Raw genomic sequence first — 19,995 nt, 5'->3', positions numbered from 1 at the left:
TGCCGAAGTCCGGGTGTTATCTCATAAATTAGTTTGTAAAATAATTCGATAGTAAAGCATGGTTAGTTTATTTCAATTCTGGGCAAATGTTAATGTTGATATGCACGTAAATTATTTTAATGACAAACGATCCCATCAGATTCCAGGAAACTATACACCAGATGACTGTTTCAGGAAACGGTCACAAGCAAGCACTCGAATATTCCATACTGCAAATTAGACCTGAATCTTGAACCTTCCAGGCTCAATGCTTCGCACAAAATCCGCCCAGCAACAAACATTATACGATTTTCAAGTTACAACCAAGCCTGCTGAAAACCAAAACCTTTGCCAGTTGCTCAATTTGAATTCTCGTCACTTCAGCCGCCAAACTGTCATCATCTTCATTCTTCAGGAAGCTCGCCTACCATGATAAAAATTCTGTGCTAAAACGATGATGCGAAGTGTAAGCTATGTGCATCAGTACACGAATTGGTCGCCTTTCGTAGCTCAACATATAATATAGATATAGATCTTAACTATATATATACCAGTCTGGACATCTACTCGTCAACATGCGCGATCTCACCCATCATGATACGGGTGCTCTGAACCTTGAACCCCAAAGCTGACGTGCTCAGCTTTGTACCTTTCTTCCCCTTCTTATGAATGTCCAATGCAGTAGACCTTGTATTGACCACGGAACTCGGAGGTGATTGGAGTCTCGGCCTGGTTATGCATTACACAGAACATAAATATCTTTCAGCAGATTGCAAAGCATAGATAGCTCCATGTTACTGGTACTGGGTTTGATTATGAGCATCGATAAATCCAACTACTTTTTATCAATAATCAATCCATGAATGGGAGTAACAATACAAAATCATATGCAGTAATATAACCTGAGAATTCATTTAATTTAGTGCTGGAAACCTAACTTACATGTTTCGTCGTTGTAGCTTTGTCCCAAGTCAAACTTTTCTAGGTTAGACCAAATTTGTAGAAAAATGCTAAAATATCAAGCAAGATTCATTCGATACACCATGCTATCTATTTTGATATTGCATTTATTTGATTTTGTAGATGTTGACAATATATTTTTTTAAGCTTGCACAAACCACAACCTATGCAGAACAAGGACTTGAACAGTTTGATATTCTAAAGTTAAACATGTTGCATCAAAGTGTCCCTATTTCGTTCCATCTGGTAGAAACAAATGAAGCTACCCCTTTTACCCTTTATTCAGAGCACAATATTGCACCCTATTCATTCTTCAACTAAACAGCTGTTTGGCCCGTTCAAAGTACAAACACCATTTAAATGCTACAAGGTGCCCAGCCGTGTCCATTTAAACTGTTTAAACGGCCATGTAGCCCATTTAATGGCAGTTTTGCCCAATAATAATTGCCTAAACAACAGGTGACTAACTTATTACATTTAGGTGAACATTTACTTTTAACCATTATATTATTTATTACCATATATTTGGGAAATATACAAAATAAGGTATTGCAGAAGTAAGAATAATTTACTAGTACCATTTTCGGATATATGAATGACATTTTATTTTAATGGTCGAGGAATAGCAAACATATTGCGTCAGGCCAAAGAAAGTTGTAGAGTTGTGTTGTTGAAAGATCAAAATCATATTGCATACACCTCAATAGTGAAACATGTTAAGTCAGTACAGGTGCAAGGACACATCATGCATGTTACTGCATCCACTATAGCAAGTTTATATAACAGATAAAACATACTCAATCGCAAAGGATAGTAATGAATGTGAATAACAAAATGTAGTACTGACTAGTCCATGCACATGATGGACTAAGTCTATTAACAAACTCTTGCCACGCCAAGCAAGAAAATAAGAACAAAACTGGCAAGATTTAGATGCAGATTAACTTAAACAGAAATGGCTACAGTGCAATTTAATGTGTATCAGTCATAATTTTGCTTCCAGAGGGTATAAGCTTAGCAAGAAGGTCCATTTTTTCATTAATAAAAAGAATGAAGAAAAGCTGACAAAGTTGAGCCCGTAGTTAAGAACATACTTATCTTGCTTTGCATGCTCACGAGGCTCCCAAAACAGATACTCTTCTGAATTAGGAGTGGAGTGACTGGAAACATGAGAAGTCATTTTGAGGAATTCGTTACCCCTCGATGGAGGTGATTCAGAACCTTGCCAGGATGAATTGTTCCCATGAATATGCTGGTCCATAGGCCCTTTTGCATGGGATGATGCTGGTACTAGTTGCTGAAGATTAGCTGATTCCTGTTCTTCTTCCACCTGAATATTTCTCAGAGAACATGGTTCGCGTACCTGTGCAGGATCAGTAGCTGGTCCAGGTATAACATTTGCATGTGATGCTGGGGTTTTAACTGCAGAACCTTTGGGTTTCTTCCCCCTGTTACTTATCTTTCTTGTGCCCTTGAACTCAATGAAATCAGCACCATCATGAATATGAGCATCAGACTGAGTAATAGAAGGTGCCAGAGGAGGAAAAGATGTATCATCAGCACTGTTTATGATAACACCAGCTTTAGCATTTGACTTTATCAGTTCCTCTCTTGCCGATAAATCATGTAAATGACTTCTGTTACTCTGTGATATATTGTCATTTTTTTTATCACACATAGGTCTAGCCTGATCTCCAAACTGTTGCCCAGAAGTTTCAACCAAATCAACCCAATGAATAGATAGCCCGGAAGCTGTTGTTGTAGTTACCTTTGTATTTTCCAGGGCTATTTCCCTCTGAGTTTCCAATCGTTCCTCTGCTTGAATTTCCAACACTGATTTAGCCCTAACACCTGGAGTAGGTTTCCATGAATGAGGATGGACAGAGGAAATATCCATTTCATGAACTTCATTTGAGATATGAGATGCTACACTTTTCGGTTTCTGAAGACCTTGAAATGGTTGAGGAAAACCTGTAACTTCAAAAACAGTCATCTTGCTATAATCGTTAGAACCATAACTTGGAGTTTTCTTAGATGGTGAGTCTACAATACTTTCTTTTTGTGAAAGAGCATCAACAACTGCAGAGCCCTGTGTGAGACTAGCAGAACATTCTTTCCAAGCTGCATGACCCATCATTTCATGGGGCAGTGGTAGGGCAGTAGCGCAACTTTCCGACAAACCAATATTTCCTGTGTCTCTCAATTTCACACTTGCATGTAGTTGTAGATTATGCTTACCATGACCAGGTAACTTCAGAGCAAGATCAAGAATCTCTTCTGTTCTTTGAAGACAAAGCTTCATACGGTCACCAGATGACAATGAAGTATGTATTGTCCCATGGGAAGAATCATAAAGCTGCTGCATGGAACGATCATGAGGTATGGACTGAGAAATGTATTGTTGCTGTTGCTCCTGCTGCCTGAGCTGTAGCATGTTGTTCAATAGAGAGGATTGAGGTTCAGGGACTCCAGGAATCAGGGGTTGCAAGTGTAGCTCTGATAGCAGATACTGTTGTTGGTTGATGTTTAACTGAGGATCATGATATATTCCACCGAGAAACTTTTCTGGCTGTGTGATTTGAGAGTTCAAACAAGCTAAAGTTGGTTGATTCTGTGTTAAAACGTAATGCTGTTGAGCATCAATACCTATTTGCTGAGAATTATGCAGATTTTGGTGCACATTTAGTATCTCTTGAGTAACATCTATACCACACATACCAGCATGCAGATTTCCAGAGTCAGCATTATTTGACCGAAGTGACAATCCAGAAGTAGCAGTCGGTGCTTGTCCTTTTTCTGCAGGAAGCAGCATTGAGAGCAGGTTAATATTCTGAGGTTGGAGGGCTTCACTCGATGGGTCAACCATTTGCGGGAAGAATGTTGAGTGTGAAGTTGACTGTACTGATTCTTTCTTTTGTGACTCTCCAACTGATATGACATCACCTTCTATTTGAAAGGTATTTTCTGTCTCTAACTGCACCTTCTGTACTTCAAGATGGTTTATACTATTCACTTTCTCACCGGAAACAAACCTCCATTCATTCATACCTGAAATTAAAATAAAATAGCAATCACATCATGACTGGCACAACATGAGAAAATGTCAAGAAATGGGCATAAAGAACGCCATTGATGAGAAACAAACCTCCAGTAACAACATTAGTTGCTGCTCTAGGATTCTGGATTTTACTAGACACTGGAGCCTCCAAAAAGTAATTTTCTGCTTCAGTTACACAGCCATTCTTGTTTATGGATCCATAATCAGATGTTCCAAGATACACTGATCCTAGATGTGAGGCATCTGTCATACTTCTTGGTTTGGTATTGCTGAAGCCTGGAGGCACCCTTACCTTTGCCCGTAAGTGTGGCATGACATCCCCAAGTAATAAGAAAGGAGAATCACAGGGAGCACTGGCAACACGAACTAGCAAATCAATACCAAAATATCCAGCTTCAAACCAACCAATGATGTCATATCCAGGAAAAGGACCTTGGATGCACCCTTTTGGATCCTTGTAGTACAGAGAGAGGTTTTCTGGGTTAACATTTTCACCATCACCAACTTTAGTTCCTTGGTCCAAGGCATTGCGCTGATGTCCAAATTCAGCACATGGCCCATGGATACCACCACCACCAGACTCAGATTCTTTTGGAGGAGATTTATCAGACTTCAAGTGTTCCCTCAAATCAGCAGCCCCAAGAATTCCTAGGAAAGGCAAATATCATAAATAAAATAATTTAGTAAATAAAACGTATAGCAAAATTATGTAGGAATATAAAGCAGTAATACATAACATCATGATTACAGTTTCAAAGGCGGGTTCCAGATGCAGGCAAATGCAACAATATGGAAATCTAAATATTATTGCTAGATGTAGTTACCCATTGTATAAAGGGCTTAGTGCATATTTATCCTCATGTACCGGTGTATATATAGTGGCCATAGAGCCTCATATTGAATACAAGTACTATTAATAACATGGTAATCAAAGACAGGAATTAGGGTTAGGGGTTTTTTCCTTCTCTAATCTTTCCTACGCACTTGCCTGCTCACCTCTTCTTTGTCTTGAAGATTGCCGCCGTTCTACACTTCCCGCGGCCAATGTGCTTGCCCTCGTTCGCCGTCAGTGCGGCCTTCATCAGCCGCCCGCGCAGCCCCCATCCGTTACCCACGTGCGGGGCCTCCATCCGCGGCATCCGCCACCCGCGAGCGGCCCTGCTCGACGCCCACGTGCGACTCTGCTCGCCGCCCGCATGGCCCCATCTGCTGCTCACGTGTGGCCCTGCTCGACGCCCGCACGTCCTCCATCCGCTACTCGCGTGCGGCCCTGCTCGCCACCCTCGCATCGTCTTGTCAACCGCCGACACAGTCGTGCCAGTTGCTCGCCGAAACGTGCAGTTTCACTCACCCGCTTATGCTCTACGATCGGATTGAAGCGCTTCCATATGATTTGGTAAAATTTTTGCTCAAGCCGCTTATTTCTCTGTGCTCTTGCTGTCTATTGTTGTTGCTCTGTCATGGCACCATCTTTGTCTTCTTCGAACACGGGTGTGCCCATTACATGCCCATCTTTAATGGCACCAACTATAATCTTTGATAGCATATGCGGGGTCTTCGTCTATGGGATTTTCTTAGGGGCGAGCTTCCCTGCCCGCCTCGTCCTATGGCTAGGGGCGGTAATGGATCACGATACAAATGACTCTTCACAAAAAGTTAAAGCCCTTAAATAATATTAGTTTAAAAATTAAATAAAAATAGAGCCTAACCCTGATCCGATTCGATCCTTAAAATTTGCAGCATAAAGTTTAAAGCCCATTACTACTCCTACCTATGGCTCTTGTCCAACCTATGATATCGAACAAGGTGACTCCTAAGACTAAGGAGCAGTTGCTTGCAGATTATGATGGTCACTTGGCATCATATGAGGCTCAGTATAATGCATATCGGATATGGATGGATGAGGATGCTCGAGCCGGTACTATTCTCACTGCTAATATGGAAGATCGCTTTGCTGCAAAGGTCATTGAGTGAATGAGTGTGACAGTTCCCATCGGATGTGGACCCTTCTTCATGATCGCTAGAAGCGTACTAGTCACCCTACTTATCTTGCTGCTATTTCTCAGGAGCAGTCCTTATGTTAGGCTGATTCTACAGTCAATGAGTTCTACAGCTAGATGTTTGTTGTCTGGCGTCAGCTACTCAGCTTGATACTCTTGGTCCACATATGTCTCCTAGCACGTGAGTTCTTCTGACTCGATCAAAATATTGACCTTGAGTTTTGTCGCACATATGACTTGACCCTCTTCGTTCGTGTCCGGTTACATGTTTGTCATCCTTGTGTCTCTGGTGTATGCTCTTGCTGATGTTCGCAATGAGACTCGATTTCGTACAACTGGTCTGTTGTTTTCTTCAGCTTCGGTTTTGGCTGCTCGGTCTTCGTTCTTGCCTTCCCAGCCTGTTGCTCCCGCGCGGTCGTTCCCGTCTTCAGCACATTCTCCTTCTGGAGATGGAAAGGGTAGTGGTCTTCATTGTCATCATTGCGGACGTGGACAGGATGGACATGTGGAATCTTTCTGTTACAAGAAAAAGAATCAACGGCTTGCTCGTCGTTCTTCACATACTACTAGTAGTTCTAGTGCTGCAGGTTCTCAGAGGAGTTCTACTAATGCAGCTACCCAGGGGATGCTCATGCTCTGTCGCCTTGCTGTCTCTACACCACCGGGAGCCGCTGGTTCAGTAACTCAGTTTTCCGCTTCGACAGGTTATGTTGTTGCTTCTGGCCTTCTGTCTTCTACCAAGGGACCACCTATTCTTCTAGGTACTCATGTCTGGATTCTTGATCCTGGTGCTTCTTTTCATATGATTCCTTATTCCACCCATCTTTCCTCCATGTAGGTTCCATCTCGTTCTCTCACTATTCATACAGTTGATGGTTCCCCTTTGTCTGTTGCTGGACAGGGCACTCTTTTATCTACCTCGTTTCGTGTTCTTGAAGTTTCTTATGTTCCTGATATCACCATGCAACTTATGACCGTCAGTCAACTTATTGATCATGACTATTGTGTTATTCTTGATCCTGATTTCTATTATGTTCAGGATCGTTCCACGGGTCGTCTGGTTGGTACTGGCCCTCGGCGTCGTGAGTAATGACTCTCATCGCCTTTGGGAGCTTGATTGGCTTCATCTTCCTTCCACGACACCTGCCAGTTCTGTCGGCTCTGCATTAGTTGCTTCATCCATGTCATATTTTGCTCAATGACATCATTGTCTGGGTCATCTTTGTGGATCTTATTTGTCTACCTTGATTTGTCTAGTTTCCTAGGTTTGGTTTCAGGTCATAAGTCCTTAGCTTATTGTTAGGGTTGTCGATTAGGCAAGCAGATTAATCTTCCTTATCATTCTAGTGAGTCTATGTATGGGCGATCTTGTTCACTCAGATGTATGGGCCCCGGCTCCCTTCGCTTCAAAAGGGGGTCATCTATATTATATTATTTTTATAGATGATTTTTCTAGCCACACATGGATTTGTTTTACGAAAAACCGTAGTGAGGCTTTATCCATCTATAAGATATTGTCTACTATGTTCAACACTCAATTCAACACATTTATTCGTGTTTTTGTGTTGATTCTGCAGGAGATACCTTTCTGGAGCTCTTTGCAAGGTTCTTGATACGCAAGGTATGTTTGTTTACTTTTCTTGTCCTAGTGCTCATGCTCGAAAATGGTGTTGCTGAGCGCAAGCATTGTCATCTTCTTGAAAATCCTCGCGCTCTCATGCTTGCTTCTTCTGTTTCCCCTCACTTTTGGACTGAGGTTATCTCTACTGCCACTTATTTGACTAACATTCAGCCTTCTTCAGCTCTTCGAGATGACATTCCTTTTCAGCGCCTTTTTGGCAAGATGCCTGATTGATCTAGCCTTAGTCTTTTTGGTTGTGTGTGTTATGTGCTTGCAAATCACGAGCACTCAAAATTGACTACACAGTCTTATGAGTGTCTTCCTTGGGTATAGTGTAGAGCATGAGTGTTAGAGCCATGTATAGGGTTTTGGGGTTAGCCCCTTGTAATTACCGTCATACCCTTGTGCAATGGGTCAGGCCCAACAACTCTTGGTCTATTAATACAAGTCCCAACCCTAGTTAGGGTTAATGTTTCATACATGGTATAGAGCTAGGTTTCCACTTCTCTTCTCCCTCCCTCCACCCCCTCAGCCGCCAGCCCTCTCCTGACAACCGTCGGCCCTCGCTCTAGCTCCTTGCAGCTTCATGCCTACTATGATGCGACTTGATCTAGTGATTCCTCATATGGTTGGTCTCTTTCTGCCTATTGTGTTTTTCTTGGTGGTTCCCTCATTACTCGAAAGACTAAAAAACAGTTAGCAGTTCCCATTCGGGTACAAAAGTTGAGTTGCGTGCTATGGCTATTGCGACGACAGAGGTGACTTTGCTACGATGGTGGCTTGCTGATTTTGGTGATTCTATGTCTATACTCTATACTGACTCTCTTTTGCCTGACAAGTATGTTGCTATTAGTATTGCTCGTGATCCGGTAAAACTTGAGCTTACTAAGCATATATATGTTGATGCTTATTATACACGAGCACATGTTCAAGATGATGTCATTGATCTTCGATATGTGTCTTCAGAGCTTCAATTGGTTAATTTCTTCACCAAGAGACAGATCAGAGCTCGACATTGGTTCTATCTCTCCAAACTCAGTGTTCTTGATTCACCGTGAGTTTGAGGGGGTGTTAGATGTATATAGATATAAATTTATGTTTTTTGTATTTCCCCATTGTATAAGGGGCTTAGTGCATATGTACCATCATGTACCAGTGTATATATATTGTCATACTGGCCTTAGAGCCTCGCATTGAATACAAGTGTTATTCATAACAATTATATACATAGAATTTTTACTTGAAGATGTAATTTCAGATGAAATAAATTGGAAGGAGACGGATTGAATAAGTTCACCATAATTTGTTAATATGCACAGAACATTTGCTAGGGTGCAACAATCTTAAGTATATTGATGAAAGCTGCAAATATATTATCCTATAAGGAAACATGTAGTTCTAAGCTCTGAGTTTTAGTTTTAAATAGTCGTAACAGAAAAAGGAACCTCAAAAATATTCTGTTGGATACATTCAGCCAGGTATTTCTGTTCGATTGGAAGACTTCCTTGAGTCGTTTCAACATAGCCGGTCCCAAGCCCGTTAAAGGAGGAGGGTTGTGTTAGGTCCGGCAAACCAACGTAAAAACCAGCCAAATCTTATGGAGATGAAACCACAAAGAAAATCGTTGGGGCGTAACCCTCTTAGCGACGCGCCATATCGGAACCCGGGTATGGTGTTAAATGAGCAAGGGCTGGGCCGTCACCCCTTAAGTGACGCGTCGTCTCTTGATCTGGAGCCGGTGATAAGTGAGCAAGGATCGGGTCGTCGCATCCTTAGTGGCGCACTACATCGGCGCCCGGGTGTAGTGGAAAATGAGCAAGGGTCTTTGCATCTTCCTCGGCGGGTGCGAAGGGTAAGGAAGCTAGTCGAGCCAACTAGGGTCCGTGTAGGTAGTTGGAACGTAGGTTCCTTAACAGGTAAGTTACGAGAAATAGTCGACGTTGCGGTGAGGAGACGGGTAAATATTTTATGCGTTCTAGAGACCAAGTGGAAAGGACAGAAGGCGAAGGAAGTGGAAGGTACAGGCTTCAAGTTGTGGTACACGGGGACTGCAGCAAACAAGAATGGAGTAGACGTCTTGATCGACAAGAGCCTTAAAGATAGGGTAGTAGATGTTAAGAGGCTAGGAGATAGAATCATCCTAGTCAAACTGGTCATTGGGGACTTGGTTCTCAATGTTATCAGCGCGTATGCTCCTCAAGTAGGCCTTAATGAGAACTCAAAGAGGGAGTCCTGGGAAGGCCTGGAGGACATGGTTAGTAGTGTGCCAGTTAGCGAGAAGCTCTTCATAGGAGGAGATCTCAATGGCCATGTGGGTACATCTAGCACCAGTTTCGAGGGTGTGCATGGAGGCTTCGGCTTTGGGACTAGGGATCAAGAAGGAGAGGAAATCCTGAACTTTGCCCTAGCCTATGACATGTTTATAGCAAACACTTTCTTTAGGAAGAGGAAATCCCACCTGGTGACCTTTAGTAGTGGCCAACACACTAGCTAGATTGATTTCGTCCTCTTGAGAAAAGAGGACAGGCATGCCTGCTTAGATTGCAAGGTTATACCTGGAGAGTGTGTGGTAACCCAACATAAGCTTGTCGTAGCTGACTTTCGTTTTAAGATTCGTTTACAACGGAATAAGCATAACAAGGTCATTAGAACAAAGTGGTGGAAGCTTAAAGGGGATGTGGCCCAAACTTTCAAGGAGAGAGTTATCGAGGAGGGCCCTTGGGCAGAAGAGGGAGACGCAAACATCATGTGGAGGAAGATGGCGACATGCATCCAAAAGATAGCTTCAGAAGTGTTTGGGTTGAGTCAAGGAAACAGAAGGGAAGTTAAAGACACTTGGTGGTGGAACGAAGATGTCCAACAGGCTATCAAGGAGAAGAAAGATTGCTACAAACGCTTACATCATGACAAGTGTGTAGACAACATAGAGAAGTATAGGATAGCGAAGAAGTCTGCAAAGCGAGCGGTTAGTAGAGCCCGAGGTCAAGCCTATGACGACCTTTATCAACGGTTGGACACAAAGCAGGGAGAAAAAGATATCTATAGGATGGCCAAGATTCGTGAAAGGAAGACAAGGGATGTCAACCAAGTCAAATGCATCAAGGATGAAGCAAACCAACTATTAGTGAAGAATGAAGAGATCAAGAACAGATGGAAGGAGTACTTCAACAAATTGTTCAATGGAGGGAATGAGAGTTCTACAATAGAATTGGACGAACCATTCGATGACAACAACAGGGGTTTTGTACGAAGGATACAAGAATATGAAGTTAAGGAGGCGCTGAAAAGGATGAAGGTAGGAAAGGCGATGGACCCTAATGGTATCCCTATCGATGTATGGAGATGCCTTGGAGACATAGCGATAGTATGGCTGACTAAGCTTTTCAACACCATCTTTCGGACAAACAGAATGCCCGACAAGTGGCGGCGGAGTACGTTAGTACCAATCTTCAAGAACAAAGGAGATGTTCAAAGTTGTACTAATTACCGTGGAATTAAGCTCATGAGCAATACAATGAAGCTATGGGAGAGAGTCATTGAACACCGCATGCGGAAGATGACGAGCGTGACCCAAAATCAGTTTGGTTTCATGCCTGGGAGATCAACTATGGAGGCCATTTTCTTACTAAGACAACTTATGGAGAGATTCAGAGAACAAAAGAAAGACCTGCATATGGTCTTCATAGACTTGGAGAAGGCTTATGACAAAGTACCTAGGAGTGTAATGTGGTGGGCCTTGGAAAAACACAAAGTATCAACAAAGTACATTAATCTTATTAAAGATATGTACACTAATGTTGTGACAAGTGTCCGAACAAGTGATGGAGACACCGATGACTTTCCAATTAACAAATGACTACATCAAGGGTCGGCTTTGAGCCCTTATCTTTTCGCTTTGGTGATAGATGAGGTCACAAGGGACATACAAGGAGATATACCGTGGTGTATGCTTTTTGCCGATGATGTGGTACTTATTGAGGAGAGTAGGAGTGGTGTTTCGCAAAAGTTGTAATTGTGGAGGCAGACGCTGGAAGCAAAAGGTTTTAGGCTTAGTAGGTCTAAAATAGAGTATATGAAGTGCGATTTCAGTGCCATGGGGTATGAGGATGGCGATGTTAGTCTTGATGGGCAAGTGGTACCCAAGAAAGACACTTTTCGTTACTTAGGATCAATGCTTCAGAAGGAGGGAGACATCGATGAGGATGTCAGTCATAGAATTAAAGCTGGATGGTTGAAGTGGCGGCAAGCTGCGGGTGTCTTATGCGACCCCCGAGTGCCACACAAACTAAAAGACAAATTCTACAGGACAGCAATCCGACCGGCTATGTTGTATGGAGCAGAATGTTGGCCCACTAAAAGACGACATGTCCAACAACTAAGTGTGGCAGAGATGCGTATGTTGCGCTGGATATGTGGCCACACAAGGAGAGATCGAGTCCGGAATGATGATATACGAGAGAGAGTAGGAGTGGCGCCAATTGAGGAGAAGCTTATGCAACATCGTTTGAGATGGTTTGGACATATCCAACGAAGACCTGAAGAGGCACCAGTGCATATCGGAATAATTAGGCGTCCCAAGAATGTGAAGAGAGGTAGAGGTCGACCAACCTTGACATAGACAGAGGCTGTGAAGAGGGACCTGAAGGAGTGGAATATTGATAAAGAGCTCGCCGTGGATAGGAAGGGGTGGAAGTATGCAATTCACGTGCCAGAACCCTGATTTATAGTTTCGCTTTTCCTCCTTAATCGTTTGACCTTTTCTTGTGCCCCTTTAGATCTTGTTGGTTCTTGTGGGTTTTATCTCTTTTTATGTGTTTCCCTGTTTTGTCGTTTTTCGGTTCTCCTTTGCCTTTGTCTCCCTTTTCTTTTCTTTGGGGGTTGAGCTCTGAGGTTTTCATATGAGGTTTCATCTCTAGCCTACCCCAACGTGCTTGGGACAAAAAGGCTTTGTTGTTGTTGTTGTTGTTGTAAATCTGTAGGAGTTAACCATTCTCAAGCATAACCATGTCTATTAACACGAATACATCTAAGTTCCAAGAAATGACTGTATTTAAAGTGCATAGAATAAATACTGTTACACAATCGTTGGAAACCGTTACACATGATGCTGATACTAAACAAATATGTTGAATTCACAATATATGCATGAGATTTATCGCATACCTCTGATATCAATGGTCATTTTACCATTGAATTCTTCATTGTTTCCTGTTTGATCTTCTCTTCCACCTGCATAAAGCGAAGCAAAAACCAATTAACACATAATTCAAGAACTTCTGCAGATTGATAGCAAAACCGAGGAGCTGCTTCTCACTTAATTTCATTTGTTCTAATGCTGCCACGCCTGGAATATTTTTGTCATCAGAACCATCTTTGCAAGCTTGTGCCAAACTGTTTGTGATATCTCCTTTTTCAATTCCTTTCAAAATCACCTATTAACACAAGCAAAACTAAAAAGATAAGGGCATCATATCATTGCAAGATCTTATGCCAGTAAAGACAACATAAAAGTGAAAATTACCGCTTCTTCAGCATTAGGTGCAATGAGAGCTAAAGGATCCATAGGATCTTCTTGCCACAACGAAGATATCTCATTGTTACCAATATCATTTATCGGCATTGTGAAGTTTCTAACATCAGTTGTTCTATATATTTCAAACAACTTTATCCTGCTATATCTCACAGAGTTACTAGATGGACCAACAGGCCTCTCAGAAAGTACACCAAGATGGAATGGTCGTGAAGACCGACTATTGACTCTGCTTGTAACAGATGTAAACCTTCTGCGAGAACTTGTAGAGTTTGGGCTATCACTTTCCTGCCTATAGCTACTGTATCCAAATGAAGCAGATAACTTCTGTGGATCCGTAAAAAGATGATCAGATGTACCGCCTGCACCACGGTTTGCAAAATAGCTGGAGTTCCACGATCGAGAAATATTACTGTCCCTTTCATTAACCTTCTCATGATTGGTACCATCCTTTTCTTTCCCATGGCATGTACTGTAAGAAAAAACTTTTTCACAGGAGTAATCATCTTTTATATCTGAATCTGTTGACTTTTCACGCCAATTTTGAGAATCTTTACTACTTGCACCCCAGCGAGAATTCCAATTATTCTCATGGTGTTGGTCATAGTTTCTTTCGTTACTAACCCAGCGCTCTTTTCGACTCCGCTGGCTACCAAGATATTGCTTGGGGTCATCACAGTGCTGTTCCACTTTGTTCATATCACTATGTTCTTTTTCCATTTCCCTCCATTGATTTCGATGGGAATCTGAATTCAGTCTGGTGTCTTCATTGCACCATTGGTCACGGTGGCCAGATATTCTATCAAACACAGAAGGCCTGAAAACATCTCTTTTCTTTCCAGTATTGTTCCCTTCTTCACTGTTTCCTGTCGTGTTTGCAGAATTAAAGTGGATATCATGTGAACCAGGCTCCTGCAACAAATAAATGAAAATATTATAATACATCACTAATACAGAAAGAGCAATCTGAGGTCATAGCAATCTAAAAGCAATTCTATCATTCAGCAATCTATGTTGGTACATTTTACATAACATAGCCAGACTAGCGAATAGAACTGCTCTACCTAATAGAAATTTAACAAGCTTAGGTTCATAAGATCTTTCTGAGAAAGGGAGAGAAAGTGCAACTAGAAAAACGCATTACAAGGGGGGGGGGGGGGCTTGATTGTTAAAAGAAAATGTGATGTATCCAGAAAAAATATATGATACTACATCCATTCTCGAATATTTGTTGTCCGCTAGTTCATTTTTGAACTAAAACGCGACAAATACAAAAGAATGGAGGGATGTCTAGTAACTGCCATCACCTTGTTTTCCCCCGGTTTTGGCTGAAGCAACTGAATAGATGGCGCGCTCTTGGTATCCAAATCCGATTTGTCTGCAAAGACAAAATGGTACCGTAAGCAAATCATTGTGCTCGGAAACAAAAGACAGGTCACCATATATAACCAGCAAAAAAAATGCTTACGGATAAGACATAAATATCAAAAGAGAAGAGACAGGGAAGGGTGCAACAGAATTTAAACATTTGTACAACTGCAACAGAGGATACTGGTTATGCAATAGTCAATAGTGTGAAGTTTGCGTATACAGAAAATATCAAGCTCAAAGCTAGCTAGTACAACCAGCATTTACCAATTATATCGTTTCAAAAAAAAAACAAGATAATTTATTAAAGTGGTTCATGGCAAGTTTACGTTGGTTTGCCGGACCTAACACAACCCTCCTCCTTTACCGGGCTTGGGACCGGCTATGTTGATTGGAAGACTTCCTTGAGTCGTTTCAACATAGCCGGTCCCAAGCCCGGTAAAGGAGGAGGGTTGTGTTAGGTCCGGCAAACCAACGTAAAAAACCAGCCAAATCTTATGGAGATGAAACCACAAAGAAAACCGTTGGGGCATAACCCTCTTAGCGACGCGCCATATCGGAACCCGGGTATGGTGTTAAATGAGCAAGGGCCGGGTCGTCACCCCTCAAGTGACGCGCTGTCTCTTGATCTGGAGCCGGTGATAAGTGAGCAAGGATCGGGTCGTCGCATCCTTAGTGGCGCGCTACATCGGCGCCCGGGTGTAGTGAAAAATGAGCAAGGGTCTTTGCATCTTCCTCGGCGGGTGCGAAGGGTAAGGAAGCTAGTCGAGCCAACTAGGGTCCGTGTAGGCAGTTGGAACGTAGGTTCCTTAACAGGTAAGTTACGAGAAATAGTTGACGTTGCGGTGAGGAGACGGGTAAATATTTTATGCGTTCAAGAGACCAAGTGGAAGGGACAGAAGGCGAAGGAAGTGGAAGGTACAGGTTTCAAGTTGTGGTACACGGGGACTGCAACAAACAAGAATGGAGTAGGCGTCTTGATCGACAAGAGCCTCAAAGATGGGGTAGTAGATGTTAAGAGGGTAGGAGATAGAATCATCCTAGTCAAGCTGGTCATTGGAGACTTGGTTCTCAATGTTATCAGCGCGTATGCTCCTCAAGTAGGCCTTAATGAGAACTCAAAGAGAGAGTTCTGGGAAGGCCTGGAGGACATGGTTAGTAGTGTGCCAGTTGGCGAGAAGCTCTTCATAGGAGGAGATCTCAATGGCCATGTGGGTACATCTAGCACCAGTTTCGAGGGTGTACATGGAGGCTTCGGCTTTGGGACTAGGAATCAAGAAGGAGAGGAAATCCTGAACTTTGCCCTAGCCTATGACATGTTTATAGCAAACACTTTCTTTAAGAAGAGGCAATCCCACCTGGTGACCTTCAGTAGTGGCCAACACACTAGCCAGATTGATTTCGTCCTCTTGAGAAAAGAGGACAGGCATGCCTGCTTAGATTGCAAGGTTATACCTGGAGAGTGTGTGGTAACCCAACATAAGCTTGTCGTTGCTGACTTCCGTTTTAAGATTCGTTTACAACGAAATAAGCATAACAAGGTCACTAGAACAAAGTGGTGGAAGCTTAAAGGGGATGTGGCCCAAACTTTCAAGAAGAGAGTTATCGAGGAGGGCCCTTGGGCAGGAGAGGAAGACGCAAATATCATGTGGAGGAAGATGGCGACATGCATCCGAAAGATAGCTTCAGAAGAGTTTGGGTTGAGTCAAGGGAACAGAAGGGAAGTTAAAGACACTTGGTGGTGGAACGAAGATGTCCAAAAGGCTATCAAGGAGAAGAAAGATTGCTACAAACGCTTACATCATGACAAGTGTGCAGAAAACATAGAGAAGTACAGGATAGCGAAGAAGTCTGCAAAGCGAGCGGTTAGTAGAGCCCGGGGTCAAGCCTATGACGACCTTTATCAACGGCTGGACACAAAGCAGGGAGAAAAGGATATCTATAGGATGGCCAAGATTCGTGAAAGGAAGACAAGGGATGTCAACCAAGTCAAATGCATCAAGGACGAAGCAAACCAACTATTAGTGAAGAGTGAAGAGATCAAGAACAGATGGAAGGAGTACTTCAACAAATTGTTCAATGGAGGGAATGAGAGTGCTACAATAGAATTGGACGAACCATTCGATGACAACAACAGGGGTTTTGTACGAAGGATACAAGAATATGAAGTTAAGGAGGCGCTAAAAAGGATGAAGGTAGGAAAGGCGATGGGCCCTGATGGTATCCCTATCGAGGTATGGAGATGTCTTGGAGACATAGCGATAGTATGGCTGACTAAGCTTTTCAACACCATCTTTCGGGCAAACAGAATGCCCGACGAGTGGCGGCGGAGTACATTAGTACCAATCTTCAAGAACAAAGGAGATGTTCAAAGTTGTACTAATTACCGTGGAATTAAGCTCATGAGCCATACAATGAAGCTATGGGAGAGAGTCATTGAACACCGCCTGCGAAAGATGACGAGCGTGACCCAAAATCAGTTTGGTTTCATGCCCGGGAGATCAACTATGGAGGCCATTTTCTTACTAAGACAACTTATGGAGAGATTCAGAGAACAAAAGAAAGACCTGCATATGGTCTTCATAGACTTGGAGAAGGCTTATGACAAAGTACCTAGGAGTGTAATGTGGTGGGCCTTGGAAAAACACAAAGTAGCAACAAAGTACATTAATCTTATTAAAGATATGTACACTAATGTTGTGACAAGTGTCCGAACAAGTGATGGAGACACCGATGACTTTCCAATTAACATAGGACTACATCAAGGGTCGGCTTTGAGCCCTTATCTTTTCGCTTTGGTGATAGATGAGGTCACAAGGGACATACAAGGAGTTTTACCGTGGTGTATGCTTTTTGCCGATGATGTGGTACTTATTGAGGAGAGTAGGAGTGGTGTTTCTCAAAAGTTGGAATTGTGGAGGCAGACGCTGGAAGCAAAAGGTTTTAGGCTTAGTAGGTCTAAAACAGAGTATATGAAGTGTGATTTCAGTGCCATGGGGTATGAGGATGGCGATGTTAGTCTTGATGGGCAAGTGGTACCCAAGAAAGACACTTTTCGTTACTTAGGATCAATGCTTCAAAAGGAGGGAGACATCGATGAGGATGTCAGTCATAGAATTAAAGCCGGATGGTTGAAGTGGCGACAAGCTGCGGGTGTCTTATGCGACCACCGGGTGCCACGCAAACTAAAAGGCAAATTCTACAGGACAGCAATCCGGCCGGCTATGTTGTATGGAGCAGAATGTTGGCCCACTAAAAGACGACATGTCCAACAACTAAGTGTGGCAGAGATGCGTATGTTGCGCTGGATATGTGGCCACACAAGGAGAGATCGAGTCCGGAATGATGATATACGAGAGAGAGTAGGAGTGGCGCCAATTGAGGAGAAGCTTATGCAACATCGCTTGAGATGGTTTGGACATATCCAACGAAGACCTGAAGAGGCACCAGTGCATATCGGAATAATTAGGCGTCCCGAAAATGTGAAGAGAGGTAGAGGTCGACCAACTTTGACGTGGACAGAGGCTGTGAAGAGAGACCTGAAGGAGTGGAATATTGACAAAGAGCTCGCCGCAGATAGGAAGGGGTGGAAGTGTGCAATTCACGTGCCAGAACCCTGATTGATAGTTTCGCTTTTCCTCCTTAATCGTTTGACCTTTTCTTGTGTCCATTTTAGATCTTGCTGGTCCTTGTGGGTTTTATCTCTTTTATGTGTTTCCCCGTTTCGTTGTTTTCGGTTCTCCTTTGCCTTTGTTTCCCTTTTCTGTTCTTTGGGGGTTGAGCTCTGAGGTTTTCATACGGGGTTTCATCTCTAGCCTACCCCAACGTGCTTGGGACAAAAAGGCTTTGTTGTTGTTGTTGTTGTTGTATGGTAAGATCTTGCCATTAAAATAAGTTACTTCAGCGAGAGCTATCATGATTAGTGTGCGAGTTTGCTCATACAGAAAAAACGAAGCTCGACGCTAGCAAGTAAAACAAGCACTTACCAATCATAGCATTTCAAAAAAAGGTAACAATTTAATTTATTAAAGTATGCACGTAAATCAGTTACTAGAACGTAAGCTATCGTGACTAGTAGAGTGGATTTCAAAAGACCCCTGAAACCAGCATCACTGCAGAATTGTTAATAGTAAAATAACCGGCGAAAGAACGACCTGAGAGCGATCATCAACGAGATCTAACATCTTTGTGACATTACTGGCAAAAAAATGTGCAAAATACTTAAAAACAGCATGTAACGACTAACGAGCAGTGCTGCAATCAAATCTAACCGATCCAAAGTTCATACTGTAGCCCACATGTTGGACATACCAAACCATAACACGCACGTCAGTGTGAGAACGATCGTTCATAAAACACACCAGTTTGGTTTAGATCCACACCCAAAGCCCGCAAACACCAGAAACCCCAGAAACGGCGCGCAAACCCGCATACGGCACACCGCACACGTAATAAGTCGGAACCACGCACCGGCTCGTACACAAGCACGCGATCAACCAAGTCACCAACGGGAAATCAAGCTAACCCACCAAGCTAGGCTTAGGCTAGCGTCGGGGCCTCGAATCGAGCACCTGATCGACAGGACACGAAAGTTGGGATAAGTAATGGATGGGACTGGGGACGGGAAATCACCTTCGGTGTTCTCGTGAGACAGCGACGCGTCGGCGATGGAGCAGAGGTTGGGGTCTGCATTCTCGCGGTCTCCGGTCCCTTTGTCTTCGGCGGCCATGGATGCCGCGGCGGTGGCCCGATGTGTGATTGGGGACTTGGGGTTTTCGAGCGGGCGGAGGAGCAACTGAGGTTTCGGCCGAGGAAGGGGCCGAAGAGAAGGAAGAAGTGAGTGGGGTTTACGAGCGCTAATAAACGAGAGAGGCGGGCGAGGAGCCGAGGAAACGTGGGGACGTGGGGTTAGCGATGAGAACGGATGGGACTGTTCGCAAAACCCTATAACCACTTTCAAATCTATATATCTATATCTATACTACTTAATTAAGTCTGTAAAAATAGTCTGTGATTCTGTGTTCTGCCACCATTTCTTGTTCTGTCATTCTTATTATTTCCGCACACAAACGATATCAAGAGGATTTAAACTCACGACCCCTTAGGCAACTGTGAGTAGTAACTACCGCTACACCACATATGTGTTTATGTCTACATATATGTCGGGGATCATAATTAGGGGTACCCCCAAGACTCCTAATCTCAGCTGGTAACCCTCGTCAGCACAAAGCTGCAAAGACCTGATGAGTGCGATTAAGTCAAGACTCGGTCCACTCAAGGGACACGATCTCGCCTCGCCCGAGCCCAGCCTCGGGCAAGGGCAGCCGACCCCGGAGGATCCACGTCTCGCCCGAGGGCCCCCTCAGGCAAGGGACACACCTTCGGCTCGCCCGAGGCCCAGTCTTCGCCGAGAAGCAACCTTGGCCAGATCACCACACCGACCGACCGTGTCGCAGGAGCATTTAATGCAAGGATGGCC

At 43.4% G+C, this 19,995-nt stretch overlaps 1 protein-coding gene and 1 long non-coding RNA gene across 5 annotated transcripts; one reads left to right on the top strand and one right to left on the bottom strand.

Moving 5' to 3' along the window:
* Positions 1-85: 85 nt before the first annotated feature.
* LOC103644098 (protein ESSENTIAL FOR POTEXVIRUS ACCUMULATION 1) lies at positions 86-19,410 on the bottom strand. Of its 2 annotated transcripts, none has more exons than XM_020546983.2 (9): positions 19,149-19,410; positions 14,456-14,526; positions 13,140-14,060; positions 12,933-13,050; positions 12,782-12,847; positions 4,085-4,645; positions 2,034-3,987; positions 531-708; positions 86-420 (listed from the first exon to the last, which is right to left on the bottom strand). In XM_020546983.2, exons 1-8 carry the CDS (start codon positions 19,243-19,245, stop codon positions 543-545), a joined length of 3,954 nt encoding a protein of 1,317 aa, XP_020402572.1. In that variant the 5' UTR covers positions 19,246-19,410; the 3' UTR covers positions 86-420; positions 531-542. The 2 variants fall into 2 exon arrangements, with proteins under 2 accessions (XP_020402572.1, XP_020402571.1); XM_020546982.1 differs by having other exon boundaries at positions 169-425.
* Positions 4,995-13,379, top strand: LOC103644094 (uncharacterized). 3 transcript variants are annotated; one of them, XR_002266579.2, is made up of 3 exons: positions 4,995-5,393; positions 7,575-7,618; positions 8,585-10,900. It is a non-coding gene; the product is annotated as an uncharacterized lncRNA (long non-coding RNA). The 3 variants fall into 3 exon arrangements; XR_002266578.2 differs by lacking the exons at positions 4,995-5,393; positions 8,585-10,900 and adding exons at positions 6,039-6,758; positions 13,304-13,379 and having other exon boundaries at positions 6,836-7,618; XR_002266577.3 differs by lacking the exon at positions 4,995-5,393 and adding an exon at positions 6,039-6,758 and having other exon boundaries at positions 6,836-7,618.
* Positions 19,411-19,995: the final 585 nt, after the last annotated feature.

Source organism: Zea mays, chromosome 1 (genome assembly GCF_902167145.1).
Source record: "Zea mays cultivar B73 chromosome 1, Zm-B73-REFERENCE-NAM-5.0, whole genome shotgun sequence".
NCBI classification, from domain to species: Eukaryota; Viridiplantae; Streptophyta; class Magnoliopsida; order Poales; family Poaceae; genus Zea; species Zea mays.
Note: the sequence above shows the minus strand (reverse complement) of the source record. Positions and strands in the feature narration are given on the sequence as shown.